This window comes from Elephas maximus, chromosome 25, assembly GCF_024166365.1.
Source record: "Elephas maximus indicus isolate mEleMax1 chromosome 25, mEleMax1 primary haplotype, whole genome shotgun sequence".
Classification (NCBI taxonomy): domain Eukaryota; kingdom Metazoa; phylum Chordata; class Mammalia; order Proboscidea; family Elephantidae; genus Elephas; species Elephas maximus.
The window spans coordinates 43,454,600-43,473,435 of NC_064843.1; the positions used below are offsets into that span (position 1 = coordinate 43,454,600).

The window sequence follows — 18,836 nt, forward strand, 5'->3', positions numbered from 1 at the left end:
TACAAGATCAATGTTCTGGTTAAATTTTCCTAAAGAGAGTAAGAAATCGCTAAGAATGTAGACACTGATGGGAAAAGCTTATGCTATACTAAGGGAAAAAGACAAGATACCAGATCCAACATGCTGCACCGTATAATTACAACTTTAAGAGAAACAAACCAGGGAATCACAAACACGCACACACACAGGGGACAAGGACATGATCTAAAATGCTCCCAAGGACTGGCTTCAAGTGGTGATAGGATCTATGATCATTTTTCTACTTTTTTACATTTTCTGGTTTACCTACAATGAGCATAATTACTTGGAAAAAGCACAAAGTAAAGCACCCATATCTAAGAAGCCGACGTACAGCAGAATTCAGGATTAATAACATTCTCGGGAGGTGTCTGTGGCAGACATCACGCTCAGGCCTTCACGTACATCATCTCAGCCTTAGGCAGGAACGTCTACAGTCATCCCCAGATGACAGAGACAAAGGTCGTGGTCCAAGACCTCAGGGCTAGCAGTTTACAGAGGGGGCTGAGCTCAGGGTCTCGCTCTAAAGCCTAAGCTACTTCCTTTGGTGCACTCGTCATAAAGGGGGTGCCTGGACTGACCGTCCCCCTTCTAACCCCCGGCATTGAGCGCTACGCAAGGCAGTGGTAGCCGGCACTCCCTGCAGTGTGACCTGACTCCTCCTCACCCACCTGGTGCCCCGCATGGCTGCCAGGTGTGGAAGCACTTTCAGCTCCTGGGTGGCTTTACTTGTCACCAAAATAATCAAGGCGCACAGCCACACGTCTGATTACCCAACCACGTGCTAATCATCCACACAGACTCCCTCTTTCGCTTACAACCTGAGGTATAGTTGGCAGAAAGAGTGGGTTCTCAGGCAAAGCTGAGCTTAATTGTTCCTGGGCACAGTTCCAATCGCTGAGAGGGATTATTAGGTCCGTTGACAGCCGATTAAGTGCAGCCTGAATGTCACGTTACTAATGAGGTACAGACCATGCGTGGCCTGGCAGGAGAGCTGATATGTGTTCTCTACGGGCCAGCCACCCACTCAGGCACTTCAGGGACCTGGTGACCTGTGGTCTGTGTCCTACACAAAGCCACTTGGCCAGTACCAATTCAAGAGGCTGAAAATACACAAGGTGCCCTACTTATTTCATTTCTCTGGAAGACTGAAATTCAATGAAAAGTGATGGGGCATCAAAGAACACTAAAACTAGGGTATTTTAAACTTAGACCCACATAAAATCATGTTCAAAAAAAAGCTACTTATCTCAAAATGAACACCACAAGATCCAAAAAAGCCCGTCTGTTATTTTTGTTATCGTTATTTTAAGCGACACACCCCCACCCCACACCGTTAACACCTGCACTGCCACTATTCACTTTTCAACGTACATTTAAAAAGCAATGGGGAAAGCTATCTACAGACACAATGCAATCCCGATCCAAATTCCAGTGGCATTCTTTAATAAGATGGAGAAACAAATCACCAACTTCATATGGAAAGGAAAGAGGCCCCAGGTAAGTAAAGCATTACTGAAGAACAACAAAGCGGGAGGTCCCGCACTACCTGATTTTAGAACGTATTATACTGCCACGGTAGTCAGAACAGCCTGGTACTGGTACGACAACAGATACATAAACCATGGGAACAGAATTGAGAATCCAGACATAAATTCATTCACTTATGAGTAGGTGATAGTTGACAAAGGCCCAAAGTCTGTTAATTGGGGAAAAGACAGTCTCCTTAACAAATGGTGTTGGCATATGTGGATACCCATCCACAAAAAAATGAAACAAGACCCACACCTCACACCATGCACAAATACTAACTCAAAATCGATCAAAGACCTACCTATAAATCTAAAATGATAAAGATCATGGAAGGAAAAAATAGGGACAACACTAGGAGCTCTAACACATGACATAAACAGAATACAAAACATTACTAATAATACCCAATCACTGGAAGAAAAACTAGATAACTGGGAGCTCCTAAAAATCAAACACACTCATCAAAAGAGTAAAAAGACAACCTACAGACTCAGAAAAAAATTTTGGTACAACATACCTGATCAGGGTCTAATCTCTAAAATCTAAAAGATACTGCAAAACCTCAGCAACAAAATGACAAATAACCCAACTAAAAAATGGGCAAAGGATATGAACAGGCACTTCACCAAAGAAGACGTTCAGGCAGCTAGCAGATACATGAAGAAATGCTCATGATCATTAGCCATTAGAGAAATGTTAATCAAAACTACAATGAGATACAACCTCACACCAACAAGGCTAGCATTAATCCAAAAAACACAAAATAATAAACGTTGGAGAGGTTGTGGAGAGACCAGAACACTTAAATTGCTGGTGGGAATGTAAAATAGTACGACCGCTTTGGAAATCTATTTGGCGCTTCCTTATAAAGCTAGAAATTGAAGTACCATATGATCCAGCAATCCCATTCCTTGGAATATATCCTAGAAAAGTAAGAGCCATCACACGAATAGACATATGCATACCTATGTTCATTGCAGTACTGAAACAACCTAGGTACCCATCAACAGACGAATGGATAAACAAAAGTTGTGGTATAGTCATATAATGGAATACCACATAATGATAAAGAACAATGATGAATCCGAGAAATATCTCATAACATGGATGAATACGGAAGGCATTATGCTGTGCAAAATTAGTCAGTTGCAAGAGGACAAATATTATATAAGACCACTTTTACAAGAACTCAAGAAAAGGTTAAACGCAGAAGAAAACATTCTTTAATGGTTATGTGGAGGGGAGGGAATAGGGTATTCACTAACTAGATAGTAAAAAAAAAAAAAAAAGAATTACCTTAGGTGAAGGGAAGGATAACACACAATACAGGGGAAATCAGCACAACTGGACTAAACCAAAACCTAAGAGGTTTCCTGAATATAATCAAACACTTTGAGGGACAGAGTAGCAGGGGCAAGGGTCTGGGAGCCATGGTTTCAAGGGACATCTAGGTCAATGGGCATAACAAACTTTATTAAGAAAAAGTTTTGCATCCCATTTTGGTGAGTGCTGTCTGGGGTCTTAAAGGAGAAGGAAAATATGAGCCCAAGAGACGGAAAGGGCCACATGAACCAGAGATTTCATCAGGCTGAGACCAGAAGAACTAGATGGTGCCCAGCTACCACCAATGACTGCCCTGACAGAGAACACGACAGAGAGTCCCTGACAGAGCAGGAGAAAAGTAAGGTGCAGAACTCAAATTCGAGTAAAAAGACCAGACTTAATGATCTGACTGAGACTGGAGGGACCCTGGAAGACATGGCCCCCCGATTCTCTGTTAGCCCAGAACTGAAACCATTCCTAAAGCCAACTCTTCAGACAAAGATTAGACTGGACTACAAGACATAAAACGATACTTGTGAAGAGAGTGCTATTTAGCTCGAGAAGACACATGAGGGAAACCCTGGTGGCGCAGTGGTTAAGTGCTATAACTGCTAACCAAAGGGTCAGCAGTTCAAATCCACCAGGTGCTCCTTGGAAACTATATGGGGCAGTTCTCTACCCTATAGGGTTGCTATGAGTTGGAATCGACTCAACGGCAATGGGTTTGGTTTTTTTTTTTTGTTTCAGATACATGAGACTAAACGGGCAGCTCCTCTCTGGAGGCGAGATGAGAAGGCAAAAAGGGACAGGAGCTGGTGAATGGACACGGCAAATCCGGAGTAGAAAGGAGGAGTATGCTGTCACATTGCAGGGAGAGCAACTAGGGTCACATAACAATGTGTGTGTTAATTTTTATATGAGAAACTAACTGGAACTGCAAACTTTCACTTAAAGCACAATTAAAAAAAAAAAAAAAGGGATGGAGTATGTGACATTCTAGAAAAGGCAAAACTATAGTGAACATAAAAAGATCTGAGGTTATCAGGGTTCCAGGAGAAGGGAGGGAGGGATGGACAGGTATACCAAGGGGATTTTAGGGAAGTGAAAAGTTATTCTGTTGGATGCTGTAATGGTGGACACATGAGATTAGTCATTTGTCAAAATCCATAGGGGTGTATGACTCAAAGAGTCAGTCTTAATATAAACTGTGGTCTTTAGTTAATAATAACGCATCGCTATTAGTCCATCAATTATAACAAATTACCATGCTAATATAAGATGTTACTAATAGGGGAAACTATATGGGGGAGAAGACTCATATGGGACCTCTATATACTTTCTGCTCAATTCTTCTGCAAACCCGTAACTGCTCGAAAAAATAAAGTCTATTAATTATTTTTTAAAAAAGGGTGGGGGCGGGGGGATACAGAACTTGAAGCAGAACACCCAGGTCTCAAGCCCAAATCTGGCAAGTCAAAGAAGTGAATTAGGTAGATGAACACTCTGTTTTCTTCCCGCTCCAAAACCTGTACACACTTCTATTTTTATACTCGAATACACCTGTGAGTCAGGCAGGGCAGGCGCCTCCCTTATAAGAAGCAGGAGCAGAAGATGAGGGGCGCCCTCAGTGAGACCGACACGACAGCTGCAACAATGAGCTCGAATACACCAGTAATCCCGAAGATAGCACGGGAGGGCCTGGGGGAGCTCTGTTCTGTTATTCTATAGGGTCGTCCTGAGTGGAACCCGGCTTAAAGGCAACTAGTGACAACTGGTTACTTGTATTCCCTTTTTGTTAAATGGCTGCTTAGGCTATGTCCTTGGTTCATCTGGGAGAATTTCTCTTTTTAAAATTAATTAGCAAAAACCAGAAAACCCCAACCCATTGCCATCAAGTCAATTCCAACTCATGACGACCCCACAGAACAGAGTGGAACTGCCCCATAAGGTTTCCAAACAGTGGCTGGAGGATCTGAACTGCTGACCTTCTAGTTAGCAGCCAGACTCTTAACCACTGCACCACCAGGGGCTGTCTTTATAAATCAGGGTCATCACCTTTACTGCGGAACTTGCTGTAAATATTTTCCCAGATTTCATTAGTAATTTAGTTTTGTTGTTTTTTTTTTTTTTATGAGTTTTAAATGTGTCAGTAGTAAAATCTATTAACGTCTTTATCTGCTTTAAGAAAGACCTTCCCTGCCTTACGATTAAATAAATATTTTTCCAGGTTTTCTTCCAGTGCATTTATGGTTTTATTTTCTGTATTTAAGTCTTTAATTCAACTGAAAGTTAAGCTGATTTAAGCTAGGAATCTAATCTCTTCCCAAATATCCCATTTTTTCTTATGTAACTCTTCCAATATCTATTCCTGTCCCAGAACCACAGTATTACTTATGAATAAGCTCTGGGCATGTCTTTTAATTCCTGTAAGGACAGGTCACCATTCCCTTCTTGCCGACCTTTCTGCTATCGATCCCTATTACTGTATTTGCTGGTCGTATGCACCGACTAGCACATCCAGAACAATGGTAAATGACACCGGTGATCATAAACATGCCTATCTCGGTTCCTGATTTCAACAGGCAGGCCAGATCTAAGTCTTTGGCCGTTAAGGAATGAGGCGTTTTAAAATCTCATTCATGAAAGACCCTTCTATTTCTACCTTATTGGAAGTCTGCATCAGGGATACAGGTTGAACTTGATCAAATGCCTTTCTGGAAAACTGTCATCATGATTGCAATGAATAAAAACTTAAAAATCTACTACGATCCTACAATAGATTTTATTAATAAATTTTCTCAAATTTAAACATTCTTGAATTCCTGGAACAAGACCTACGTATTTTTCTTTTATTGCATTATGTGTAGCAACGTTTTCCCAAACCATGTTCCAAAGACCACTCTTCCAAGATACAGTCACAGATGTGGTGCTAAGAAAAATAAGTATGGGCAGGGCTAGATACGAAGGCCCTTTTCTGGGCAGAGTTTTTTGCATACTTGCATTTTAAAAGGCTGTCCTAGAATAGAGAAAGATGCCGAGCTTCAGCATGTTGCTACCTGCACACATCTGAGCTCAGAACTCTTCACGAGAGGTAGCCAATGAGCACCTATCAGGCCGGAGTTTCACACAGCCCAGGAAGGAAAGGTCCACAGTTCTCCCTTTTGTATTAACTCTGTATTGGCTGGGATGTTTTCCTTCTTTCTCAGTGCTCTAGAACAGGAGAAAACAGTGCAGGAATCCTCTCTTCTTTGAAATTTTAATGCACTTATTCTTTGAGTTGGAATCGACTGGACGGCATTGTTGTTTTTTTTTTATTTATTTAACTAATTGGTCCCAGGGCTTCTTTTAGGGATAAAAGTCCTTTGGCAAGGTTTTTGACTTTTCCTGTGGTCATGGGTTTGCTTGCACCTCCTGCTCCTTCCCTCCCATATTCACAACAGGCTTCCTGGGCACTTATGTTGTAACGGTTGACGAGCGCCAAGCTGACGTTCCAAGTACCCAAGAGGAGTTTTTGGAACCTAGGAAACAGGAGAGCAGAAATGAAAAGCTCAACGGAAGGAATAACAGATAAACCTGAGGAAAACTCCCATGAAATAGGAAAAAAGACAAAGAGATGGAAAAGAGAAGAGGAAATTAGAGGAAGAGTCTAGGGGAAGTTCTAGAAAGAGAGAAGGAACAGAGGAAGGCATCCATGTAATAAGCCAGGATCAGTCTGAATGTCTGACTTTCCAGAGAGAAAGAGCCCCAAGTGCCCAGGCCAAGAGCTAAAAACAGGCCCCCAACAGGGAGAGGGAGAGGTTTCAGGCACCAGGATGAGAAGACCTAGAAACTTCTAGATTTCTAGCACGTGTCTCACTGGAATTCCAGGAGAGGATGGAGGAAGAGGCCTTGAAGGGATAACAACTAAGCATTTTACAGAACTGAGAAATGACTAGAAGAAAGAAAAGCTGGAGACAGGAAGCGATGGCCAAGGGTAAGGCTTTATGAGAGTGGTGGGAGTGAAGGCCCAAAGAGGTGAAGAGATTCAGGATTTATTTTGGAAGTAGAACAGCGATGGGTTGTACGTAAGGAACAAGAGAAAGGGAAGAATCGAGGGCAACTCTAGGGTTTCTGGCTTAAGTAACTTAGTGTGTGGTCGTGCCATTTACTGAAAGAGAAGACAGGAGACAGAAACTGTTTAGAGAGCAGGAGGGAATCTCAAGTTTGGGGCTTTTTTCCTTTGAACTTTGAAGTTGCCTTGGAAATAGGAAGTAGGGAAGGCAGGTAGGGGTTATACCTTTGAGTACGGGGTACACCTGGGCCCACAGGTCTGGGCTCTCATTTTAAATGTGGAAATCACTACCATAAAAGATACTGTTGATGCTGTGGACTGAATGAGATCTCCTGGAGGCAAAGGACATGGAACGCAGGAGGGCCACGGTCAAGTTTTAAGAGCACCAACATTTACAGGGCAGGCTGAGGAGGACTCTTTTGGAAAACCATTCATTTTATTGTTTTTTATTTGTTTTTTTAACTTGGGGGCAAGGAGTATAGATTTGACTCTTTTTAAATCCTGCCTGGATCTGTGGTTTGTCCTGTCTATGTGGGCATACTTTCTCTTTTCATCTTGATTAGCCTTGCCGGGAGTTTGTCTATGTTGGTTTTTAGCAAAAGATCAGCTTTCGGATTTATCACCTCTGTTTGTTTCATATTTTCTGTATCTTTATTAATTCTTTCTCCCAGCTTTCACTAGGTTCATTTTTATCCGTTTGTTTTGCTGCTGGAGGTAAATTCTACATGCACTTTATGAATTTTCTCAGTTAACAACTCTGACGGTTCTGTACGTATAATTGACGCTGTTACTGTCGTCATTTTCTAAAGGATCAGCAATTGAAGTTTCAATTTCCTCTCAAAGAGCTATTTCTAACGGTGTTTTTTAGCTTCTATGCGGTTTGGATTTTTCCTCATCCTTTTGTGCTGGTTTCCAATTTTATTGCGTTGTGGTAAATACAAACTTCTCCTTTTTGGAATTTATTGCAATTCACTGAACCAGCAGTCTTTACGCCATCTAGGCCCCATGCTGGTAAGGAGAATTTTTTTTTTTTTAACCAACTTTTGGTGAAATATGAAAAAGAAGAACAACCTTGGATGTTTTCACATACCTTACTCTAATTTGTAATGATACATGAATTATGGCTATGCTATGCTTCACTTCATTTGTACGCCATGTCCTAACACACAGAGGCAGGACTGAAGGTCGTAAAAGTTAGGCTCCAGTCAGACCACTTGGGTTCTGAAACCCATTCCAACCACTTACCAGCTGTGTGACACTGGGCAAGTAACTCTGCATCGCTGTGTCTCGATTTCTCTAGGTGTTCAATGGGAATAACTAACAGTAGGACCTAACTTAATTTATACTATGTGCAATGAGTGCTACACAGAATAATGGGCTCAACAAATGCCACCCGTTTTAAATTATTGTAGAATATTTCACAAAGCAAAACAGAAACAACTGGAAAGCCTCTTAGGTTATCCCTTGTTTTAGAAATTTTACCAATTCAAAACTAATTTCTTATTTTAGAAATCCCAGAACCTTAGAACCACTTTCCTGTGATATGAACAAGTCTTACAGGACAGAGTAGAACTGCCCTATAGGGTTTCCAAGGAGCGGCTGGTGGATTTGAACCGTCAACCTTTTGGTTAGCAGGTGTAGCTCACTGTAACTCTTAACCACTGCACCACCAGGGCTCCTACATATACCCTAGAGACACACAAAGAGAATGTGAGTTCACACAGAATTCTGGGGCTTTAATAACTAGCCTTACAATTTTCTCCAAGTCCTGTATTTCTTTAGTAATACAAAAAACAGGCATTGCTTTGGGAGGTAGATGACCTGTTTAATGGACTAACTAGCCACTTCTGGCAGGAACCACAGTCTCCTTGGGATACGCAGAGCTCTGCCTGGCCATGGGTAGCTAAGCTGCCTTCGAGGCCAACAGACCTCTGTGCCATCTGTCTCTGGCCAGTCTGGAAGCATTTTTAGTTTCATCTTAAGGATCCAGCTTATCTGATTTTCAACTTCTGTGAGACTTGGCATGACCCCAAGGATCCAGAGCTAATGGTGCCAGCTTCTTGCCCTGCTCCCAAAGTTTGAGGCCTGATGGCCTCCCCTCTTACGCATCACTCCATGGCACTTCCCAACCTCTAGGTCTGAAAAACTATTCCCTGGCATGACACGAACAGTCTTACAGAAAAAACAAAATCTCCTGAAGTCAGAGTGAACACACGTGAGGATGTTCACAGAGGCTGCCCCTCAGTGGTGAGGTGAATTATGGATTTTTACCATTCACTTTTGAGTCAGATTGTGGGGCCAAGTGGAAGTCACACAGTGGTGGCCCATGTAGAGTGGGTTCTAAATCTAATCACTTCTGAGTTATAAAGAGAACAGATCAAACCTAGAGAAGCAGCAGGCACAGAGGGAAGACAGATACTATCTGACCATGGAAGCAGATTCATCTACAAGCCCAGGGCCTCCAGAATTGCCAGCTACTCAAAGTTAAAACAGGCAAAGAAGGATATCCCCCCTAGAGCCACGCCCTGAATTTGGACTTCTAGCCTCCTGAACTGTGAGAAAATTAATTTCTGCTCTTTAAAGACACCCACTTGTGGTATTTCTGCTACAGTGGCGCTAGGTAATTAAAATACCTCTTGACTCCGCTCTGCCCAATCCTTGTTTCAAAATAATTAAGCAGTTCTTCTCCTTTTAGCTAGTCCATAAAACTGAGAAGAAACGTTCCCACTGAATATTCGAACAAAAGGAATGTCCACTTCCTATCTGATTTTCTCTGACAATGTCGATAAGATAATAAAAATAACAAAAAGTCAGAGGGGTTTAAGTGGGGGACACTCACAGCATGGCAATGCCCCAGTGCTTCCCAGCTCGCTCTCCCGCTGCCTGGAAACCCGAGAGGCCAATGAGGGCCACCGTGGGCGTGATGGTCAGTGGACCGATGTACTTCAGCAGAGCCCCGGGCAGGCCTAGGAAGCCGATGACCACCTCTATCAGTGAGGACATGATGATGGCCCCTTGGATCTGGAACAAGAGATGGCAGAGATGCGAGGGTAAGCTGCTTGTCCATCAAACCCGCCAAGTGTCACCTGCAACCACAACTGAGAATTCTTCAGACCAACAAGTTATTATATTAACAGGTATGACACAGCTAGAAAATTCCCTGGGACCCCCCTACCCCGCCAAGAGATTTCAGTGCGGATAACTAAGGCCTCACTAACCAAAGTGTGACGTATCACAGAAATAGGGACAAAACATAAAGCCTACTAGCCTCTTCCATGGATAGAAATGGCCCAGATATAATATATAAAATTCCCACTTAAGATAGCGTAACATTGTAGAAACCGCCCTAGAGAAATGCTGTAGTACAGGGACTCCTGACTCTAAAGTGTGCACTCCCGCAGCGCATTTATCAGAGAACGTTCCCGACAAAAATTCTAGAGGAACGTTTCTTAAGTAAGTTTGGAAGATATGGGTGAGCCACCAGCTTGTGCTTCTTGTCTAGGACAGTCACACGCTGTTCTGCTCCAGTGTACTTGAACAGACAGACAGCTTTAAGTCTTTCAACAGATAAAGGCAAACGGAGGCCAGAACGGACAATTCTGCTGCCCGTCGACAGCCCCGTCACTCTTTCCCTGTGACTGGTGAGTCCTCAGCTAATTACGGTGAAGGGGATAAGAGACAGGTTGTGGGTGCTGAGGCGGAAAGGAGAGAAAGGAGGAGTAAAGAGAAGGTGAGAAACCATATTAGCTGGTTGCACAAAGCAGTCCCAGATCCTCTGTTTTGTAGTGCGTATGGGTAGTGATATGAGGTATGTGGGTAAAACTTATCTAAACTTAAGTTTAACAGCAGAAATAAATGTTTCAGTGCTGAGAAAAGAAAAGAAGGCTTAGTAAAAGCCGCTGGGATTGCTGGGCCACAACCAACCCTGAAGCTGAGGAGAAACACAAAGCCGCGAGCAGAACAAAACTTGTCTTTTACCTCTCGTATCCGCGGATACCACACGTGCTCTGTGTGTAACAGCTCCGTTCCATTGGCAACTGAAATATCTTGAAAACAAAAACAGAAACAAGATTGTTCTTGGTGGGGCACGGTATTTCACAGGACATCCTCATTTTACCCTTTAGCAAGAATTTCCTCCCTGTTTTAAGCATACGTGTATAAACGCCCATCCCTACAATTCACATTATAACAGTACGGCTTACCATACTGAAAGGGAGACCCCCAACGCTAACTTAACCAAATGTCTTCATCGACAGAGAGCTCCCCACCTCGTCAAAAGCTGACTGAAGTGCTGATGCAGGTTACGCGTACCAGCCTCACACAAAAAAACCAACCTTGGCGAGCAACTAACTGAAATGCTCTATGAGCTAGGTTGCCTGACTAAGGTTTTAAAAACCGAGATAAAACAAAGGGCCTTTTCCAGTTCCTAAATCAAGTAAATGGTCACAGAGTTAACCCCTAGGAGCAAGGAAGGAAATGAAGTCTGGAAAATTTTGCTCCTAGAAACCTAAAAATGTTATGGTCTTTTGTTAACTGCAACAGGTTGGGCTCTGATTTTCTCAAATCCCCTATCTTTTTCTGACCTTACTGGGTTACTTAAGGATCTCTGCAATCACTAAGGGGGATGGGGGTTGGGGTGGGGTGTGATGAAAGTCATTTGCAGAAAACCAAAGTAGCCAGATCCTTAAAAAGCAAAGATGTTTCAGAGAAGGGATGCTGACGCAGCAAAGAGAGTGATTACTGGTGGTTCATAAAATCCACTGGAAGAAAGAGGCAGAAAAAAAATAGCACAAATATTTCTCTATTCCATTCCCGTATTTGTCAATTTTGTTAGCATAGAGAACCAAGGTCATTTCTGGTCCTTGCTTGCTCTAGGGCTAGAGATGAACGAGTGGATAGAAAGACAGAAAGAGAAACAATCCACAGGTTGGAGAGTTTTTAAGCTGTTTGTTGGTTTGTGTGTTCTGTGCCTAATTCCAGAAAGGATTTAATGCTGCCAAGAGCAGCCCATCCAGGCCTCCCTTTTAGCACCTGCACTAAAGGACCCCAATGACATATGTGGAAATAACTGCAATTACCTGTGGTGTTACATTTCCATTTATCTAAAGACAGGATGGCTCGAGCAGGGGCCAAAAATGCAAAAGCACTGGCCTGAAACAGGGGTAACCTAAAAGAAACGAGACCAAAACCATGATCACGGCATCGGGAACTACCGAGGTAGTTCACTATTTGACAGCTTAACAGTCTTTTCCATAGATACAGAGCACATGAGTAAATGCAGGCACACCTGGAGAAAGAGCCCCATCTGCAAAGACCTGCACCGAGCAGCCGCCCGCTGGCTTCTGGGCCTCCCCCCTGCTCCTCTCCTCCCAGGCCACTCCAGGGTGGGCACCGGAAAGCCCTGCAGTCACTGCTGGCACCCCAAGACCAGCCCCTGCTTCCACCGCCTTTCATCTTTGGGGTGGGAGACGTTGGCCTTCTGGGCTCCCCTCTTGCCTGGGGAGCTTGCAAGCTCCTTATTAAACACCAGTGTATACCACCCGCCTCCTTTTCCCTTTCAAAGTCTTATTGGTTATCATGGGAAAAAGCCTGTCTCCCCATCTGCTGTTTCATTTCTTAAGCAAAAATCTGCCCTTGTTACGGAGGGTAAACATTAAAATCACATTAGCGATCTGTATCTACAGGGGAAAAGGAAAGCTGCAAGTTACAAAGCGATAGTAGGTACAATAAGTATTTCCCGTGATTGTAAAAAAATACTCAAAGGTGCTCTAACGCTTTTATTAAAGGCCCGGCAAGCTTGCAGATGCTCCATTACATTTCCTGCCGACATTCTCAAACTAAACAGAGACCCTCAAATGCCACCATTCAATTATCATTCAGATACTGCATACTGACTTAAGAACACTTTAATTACTCACATTCTAAAGGCTTTGCCATTATTTATTGGAAGGTACAGCATTTCAGTTATAGTTGTGTTAAGGTGGCTTTATGGGTGAATATGTGAACCCAATCGCTATCTTTCATGTTATTTTGAGGTAAAATCTAAAACTGCCTCCTCATGTTTGCCAGGCTGGGAGCTCCTAGACATTCAGACGCCCCGAGCAGCCTTGTCGGCATCGTGGCCAGTGGGATGGGAACCCAGCAACCTCCCCTCTGAGCTCTCAGGCAGCAGGCCCTGCCTGCGGTGATGCAAGAACTGGACCGAGGGGCAAGGAGCCACCTCCCACGTTCGGCGCCCAGCACACGTCATTCTGAGCCAGACATGGGTCAGGCTTCTTTGTTAACAGATGCTCTCCCAGCCATTCTAATCATGCAATGAAATCAATTGGGAGCGGGAAGGATGCTGGCTTTCCAGACACAGAGACAGGCCACACAGTGCAAACCAGATGCACTACTGAAGACTACTCCCAAGGGCAGGCCCTCTACCAATTGTCCACTTACAATTACCTACCGGAGGCGCCCAGAACATGGTGCCATCATAAGCAAAAGTGGAGGTCACCTGGAGTGGGACTGTACATCGGAGGGAAAACACCATTTGATTGACAAAAATTCCTTCAACGCAGTTTTCATGAATGTACTAGAAGGGTAAAGGGAGGGCAGCGTACGATTAGGTACGCTCCATGGTCCAAATAGCATCTGTGTTACTATGGCTTCAGATTTCAAGCAATGCATCCTAGGACGATGCAAGACAATCTGCTCGTACTTAGAGACCTTTCTTTTCCCTGAGGGACATTACTGCATTGATAACTCACTGGATGTGGGAAAAGTAAAGATGGCTCTGGGTTCCACACCTGCTGACATGAATTATTCTTGACCTTGGCCTGAACCTGAATGGCCCTGAGGCGCTTCATAGTTGAGTATTTTATGGCTCAACTATGACCAGAGGTACCAACAGCACTGCTACAAAGAAGCCCACTCACTCTCAAGACACTGGGACCCTAGGTTCCTTGAAAGTGGGTGGTAACTGAAGATTCCCACGTGTCCTGTCCCCATCAACTCTCCTAAGGTGATCTGGGAAAGCCTAACGTGTAGCACAACCACCTGCCAGCACCTGGAATTCCCAGCAGTGAGTGTGCTCTCTGTAACTGGCAGGGTCAAATCAGTGGCTTGACTGAAATATTCTTAGGGAAAGTTGTGACAAGAGCATAAGACCACTTTAATAAAATGGGAACTTCCCTACGTCAGAATCATTGAAGCCGATTTTCTTGAGAAAAAGAGGGAGGGTGATAAAGCACTTCAGAGCCATATCTGATAACGTGGCTTTTTCAGGCACTTCCCAGCGTGAAGCTCATCAACCCTGCAACTCTTTCCTACGTTCTGGTAGCACAACACCCACCTCAGTGCCTCACAGGCCTCCAGCACGCACTCCTGAATGTGGCCCTCTAAACCTCAGGCATGTGGGTCTCCCAGAGTACAAGACTATCTGGTCTTTTACTTATTTTTACTGACGTCTGGAAAGGAAGCATATTAAACTATGCCTTCCTTTACACCAGGGGTTGGCAAACTGGCCCATGGGCCAAATCTGCTGCCTATTTTTATAAAGTTTTATTGAAATGCAGTGTACTTGCTTATTTTCATATTGCCTATGGTGGTTTTCATGGTACTTCAGCAAAGGTGAGTAGTCTTGACAGAAAGAAATTGTATGGCTTACAAAGTCTAGAATATTTACTACTGGACCTTTACAGACAATGTGTGCTTATCTCTACAGGAAAAATATATTTTAAATTTGTGAGGAGGGGGTGAATCTTTGCAGGTAGCAATTTTTTTTTAAGTTAATAGTGTCACTAGATAGTAATAACATAAATCTGAGTATACAGGTAACTCTGTCATTCCTGACACGAGTACATGCCAGGCTCCAAAGTACTATGTTCTACAGTCTGTTGAATTCTTTTCTCTGTGTGGTTAGCAATTTGATGTATAGTTAGTTTCACTTATTTCTGTTTACATAAAATTGTAGAGTATGCTTTTCTTCGTCCTTTTAGATTTTTTTAATATGTAGAATGGTTGTGCAGCTCAAAAATAAAATCATATAAAAAGATATACATCAGAAAAGCCTTGTTCCCATCCCTATCTCCTCTATCCCACTGTCCACATACCTACCATAGTTAACTACTTTCATGAGTTTCTAACTTATCCTTCTTGTTTCTTCTTTTTGCACAATAAAAGAATATACCATATACTTTTTTACAACTTGGTCTTTCAATACATCCTGGAACTTACTCTGTATCAGTTCACAGAGCTCCTCCTCATTCTTTTTCAGGGCTACCTGGGACTCCGCTGTGTGATGTACCATTCCAGCAGTTTCCTATGGATGGACATTTAGGCTGGGTCCTACATTTTGCCATAATAAATTACACCGCAGTCAATAACCTTGAGTATGCTGTTGTTAGGTGCTGTCGAGTCAATTCTGAATCATAGCGACCCCATGTACGATGGAATGAAACACGGCCTGGTCCTGCTTCATCCTCACAATTGTTTTGAGTCCACTGTTGCAGCCACTGTGTCAATTCATCTCGTTGAGGGTCTTCCTCTTTTTCCCTGGCCCTCTATTTTACCAAGCATGATGTCCTTCTCCAGGGACTGATCCCTCCTGATAACACGTCCAAAGTATGTGAGACGAAGTCTCGCCAGCCTTTCTTCTATGGAACATTCTGGCTGTACTTCTTCCAAGACAGATGTGTTCATTCTTCTGGCAGTCCATGGTATGTTCATATTCTTCGCCAACACCATAGTTCAAAGGCATAAATTCTTCTTTGGTCTTCCTCATTCACTGTCCAGCTTTCACATGCATATGAGGCAACTGAAAACACCATGGCTTGGGTCAGCTGCACCTTAGTCCTTAAAGTGACACCTTTGCTTTTTAACACTTTAAAGAGATCTTTTGCAGCAGATTTGCCCAATGCAATGCGTCCTATGATTTCTTGACTGCTGCTTCTATGGGTGTTGACTGTGGATCCAAGTAGAATGAAATCCTTGACAACTTCAGTATTTTCTCCATTTATCATGATGTTGCTTACTGGTCTAGCTGTGAGGATTTTTATTTTCTTTATGTTGAGATGTAACCCATACTGAAGGCTGTAGTCCTTGATCTTCATCAGTAAGTGCTTCAAGTTCTCTTTGCTTTCAGCAAGAAAGGTTCTGTCACCTATATAACACAAGCAGGTTGTCAATGAGTCTTCCTCCAATCCTGATGCCCCGTTCTTCTTCATATAGTCCAGCTTCTTGGATTATTTGCTCAGCATACAGATTGAATAGGTATAGCGAAAGGATACAACTCTGGCGCACGCCTTTTCTGACTTTAAACCACACAGTATCCCCTTGTTGTGCTCAAACAACTGCCTCTTGGTCTATGTACAGGTTCCTCAGGAGCACAATTAAGTGTTCTAGAATTTCCATTCTTCATAATTGGTTGAGATCACACGGTCAAATGCCTTTGCTTAGTCAATATAACACAGGTAAACATCTTTCTAGTATTCTCTGCTTTCAGCCAAGATCCATCAGGCATCAGCAATGATATCCCTGGTTCTTCGTTCTCTTCTGAATCTGGCTTGAATTTCTGGCAGTTCCCTATCAATGTACTGCTGCAACCATTTTTTAATTATCTTCAGTAAAATTTATATTAATATGGCATTAATGACATCATTCGATAATTTCCACATTCGGTCAGATCAGCTTTCTTTGGAATGGGAATAAATATGGTGCTCTTCCAGTCAATTGGCCAGGAAGCTGTCTTCCAAATTGCTAGTGCACTTTCAGCACTGCATCCGTTTGCCGAAACATCTCAACCGGTAGACCGTGAATTCCTGGAGCCTTGTTTTTCGCCAATACCTTCAGTAAAGCCTGGACTTCTTCCTTCAATACCATCGGTTATTGATCAGAAAAAACTTTTAATATAGTATTTTGCCTTTGTAGGGGTGTATCTTCAGGGTAAATGTCTAAAAGGTGGATTAACTAACTGGTAAATGGCTATGTACTCTTTAAATAAAATTCCCCTCCGTGAGGCTGAACCATTTTTGCTCCTACCAGCAATGTATGAGATGCCTGTCCTTCCAAGGCCTTGCCAACAGTGTGGCTTGTTGAGATTTTTATTTTTTGCCCATCCGTCAAAGGTGAGAAATGGTACCTTAGGGAAGCTTTGGTTTGCATTTCTCTTTTAAGTCAATTTGATGCTTTATGCTTAAGAGTCGTGTGATGGCTTTGGATGAGATATCTGTTTATGTTTTTTGCCCCCCCCCCCTTTTTTTTTTACAAGCTTTTTGTTTTTTACTTCGATTTTAAGAGTTCTGCATATACTAGAGAGATGAGGACTTTATCTGTAATATGTCACAAATACTTTCTCCAGTTTGTTATTTTTCTTTTTTTATGGTACAGTACAGAAATTCTGAGGGGCTAGCTGGAAACAATTTTGGTAACTGCTAACCTTCTCAAAATTTTAACTACTTCATGTCAAGGGTTTATTAAATACATATAAGGTAAAATTTGCCACTTTAATAGCTTTTAGGTACAATTCAGTGGCATTAATTATATTCACAATGTTGTGCTATCATCACCATTATCTACGTCCAAGACTTTTTCATCACCCCAAACAGAAACTCTATTAAGCAATACCTCTCCATCCCTCCCACCCCGCAGCCTGGTAACCTCTATTTTCTGTCTCTATGCATTTACCTAGCCTACATATTTTATGTAAATGAATACACAAACTATTTGTACTTCTGTGCCTGTGGTAGCCTAATATACTTTTATTAAAGATCTAGCTAGGCACAAAGGGGGATTAGGGGAACTCTTTAGGGTGTAGCAACACTCTATATCTTGATTTGTGGTGGTGGTTACATGACTGTATACAAGGTAAAAACTCCTCAGTGTACATTTAAAATAGGAAAACAGGTGGATTTTACTGCATGTCAATTATACCTCAATAGACATGACTTTAAAAATTATGTTTGCAGAGAGTCTTCCTAAGGGAGGGAAAGATGACAGTCACAATATATTCCTTAGAAGCCAGAGTTACACCAAGTAGTTATAAAGCTCCCAAACGTTTAAAAAAAAAGAAGAGAGGACAAAAAAGCTTTCTTCCCAGTGTTTGGTGGCACCCTCTAGCCTCTACTCCTGTAGTATTACTCCATCCACGCAGAGCTTTTGCGTGGGCAATCACCTGCCAAAACAGGAAGGAAAAACCATGAGGGAGAGTGAGGAGCAGTGGGGCCCTGAGGGAGAGAACGAGCATCCAGGGGCCAATGGGAAACACTGAGCAGGCGGGCTCTGACCCCCAGAAGGAAAAGGTACAGAGAGCTGAAATCATTAAACCCACCCTAAGAGGAGGACAAAGTCATCTCCTAGTCCCTTGAAGTATCAGAAATACTAGCAAACAGAGAAAAGAACATATTAACTGAAGGGAGAGAACACCCAGAAAAGCTAGAGCTGAATGAGCAAACTTGGGCAGTCCCAGCCTTGGCGACGGCTCTCTGCTAGGAGGTGGGGGCTGAATGAGGCAGCCATACCATTTTCTCATGGCCTCTGGGACCAATTCAGGGGCTGGGAGGCCCATCCTGGCTAGGTCCTGCTGGCAATATGGCTGAGAGGCACACCAGCCCCCTGCCACATTCATCAGGCGAATGCTGCCTGTTGGTCTTCCCAGTCTTGGTCCATGATGTCCTCCCCCTGCCTCGCCAGAACCTATGTGTGTCCTCTCCTTCCCTTCCTTCAGGCTAAGAGTCACTACAGTAATGACACTAACAGGCGAGTGTGGGCAGGTGCCAAGCACTGCCTCATTCGGCACTCAACAACAATGTTATTATTACTCCTGTTTTACAGACGAGAGAGTGGGGCTTAGAGAGACTAGGACACTTGCCCAATGTCACATGGCTAGTAACTGCGGAAAGGGAGGTGACACTGCCTCTGGGCCCAAGGC

General features: G+C 43.1%; 1 protein-coding gene across 7 annotated transcripts in view; it reads right to left on the reverse strand.

The window, feature by feature from the left end:
• The window catches only part of SLC23A2 (solute carrier family 23 member 2), a 143,806-nt gene that overhangs the window by 21,995 nt on the left and 102,975 nt on the right, over positions 1-18,836 (reverse strand). For all 7 annotated transcript variants that reach the window (XM_049868805.1, XM_049868807.1, XM_049868808.1 and 4 more), the window contains 3 exons: positions 12,004-12,092; positions 10,904-10,971; positions 9,765-9,946 (listed from right to left, as the gene is read on the reverse strand). In XM_049868805.1, coding sequence (XP_049724762.1) covers positions 9,765-9,946; positions 10,904-10,971; positions 12,004-12,092 — 339 coding nt within the window. The remainder of the gene's footprint in view (positions 1-9,764; positions 9,947-10,903; positions 10,972-12,003; positions 12,093-18,836) is intronic.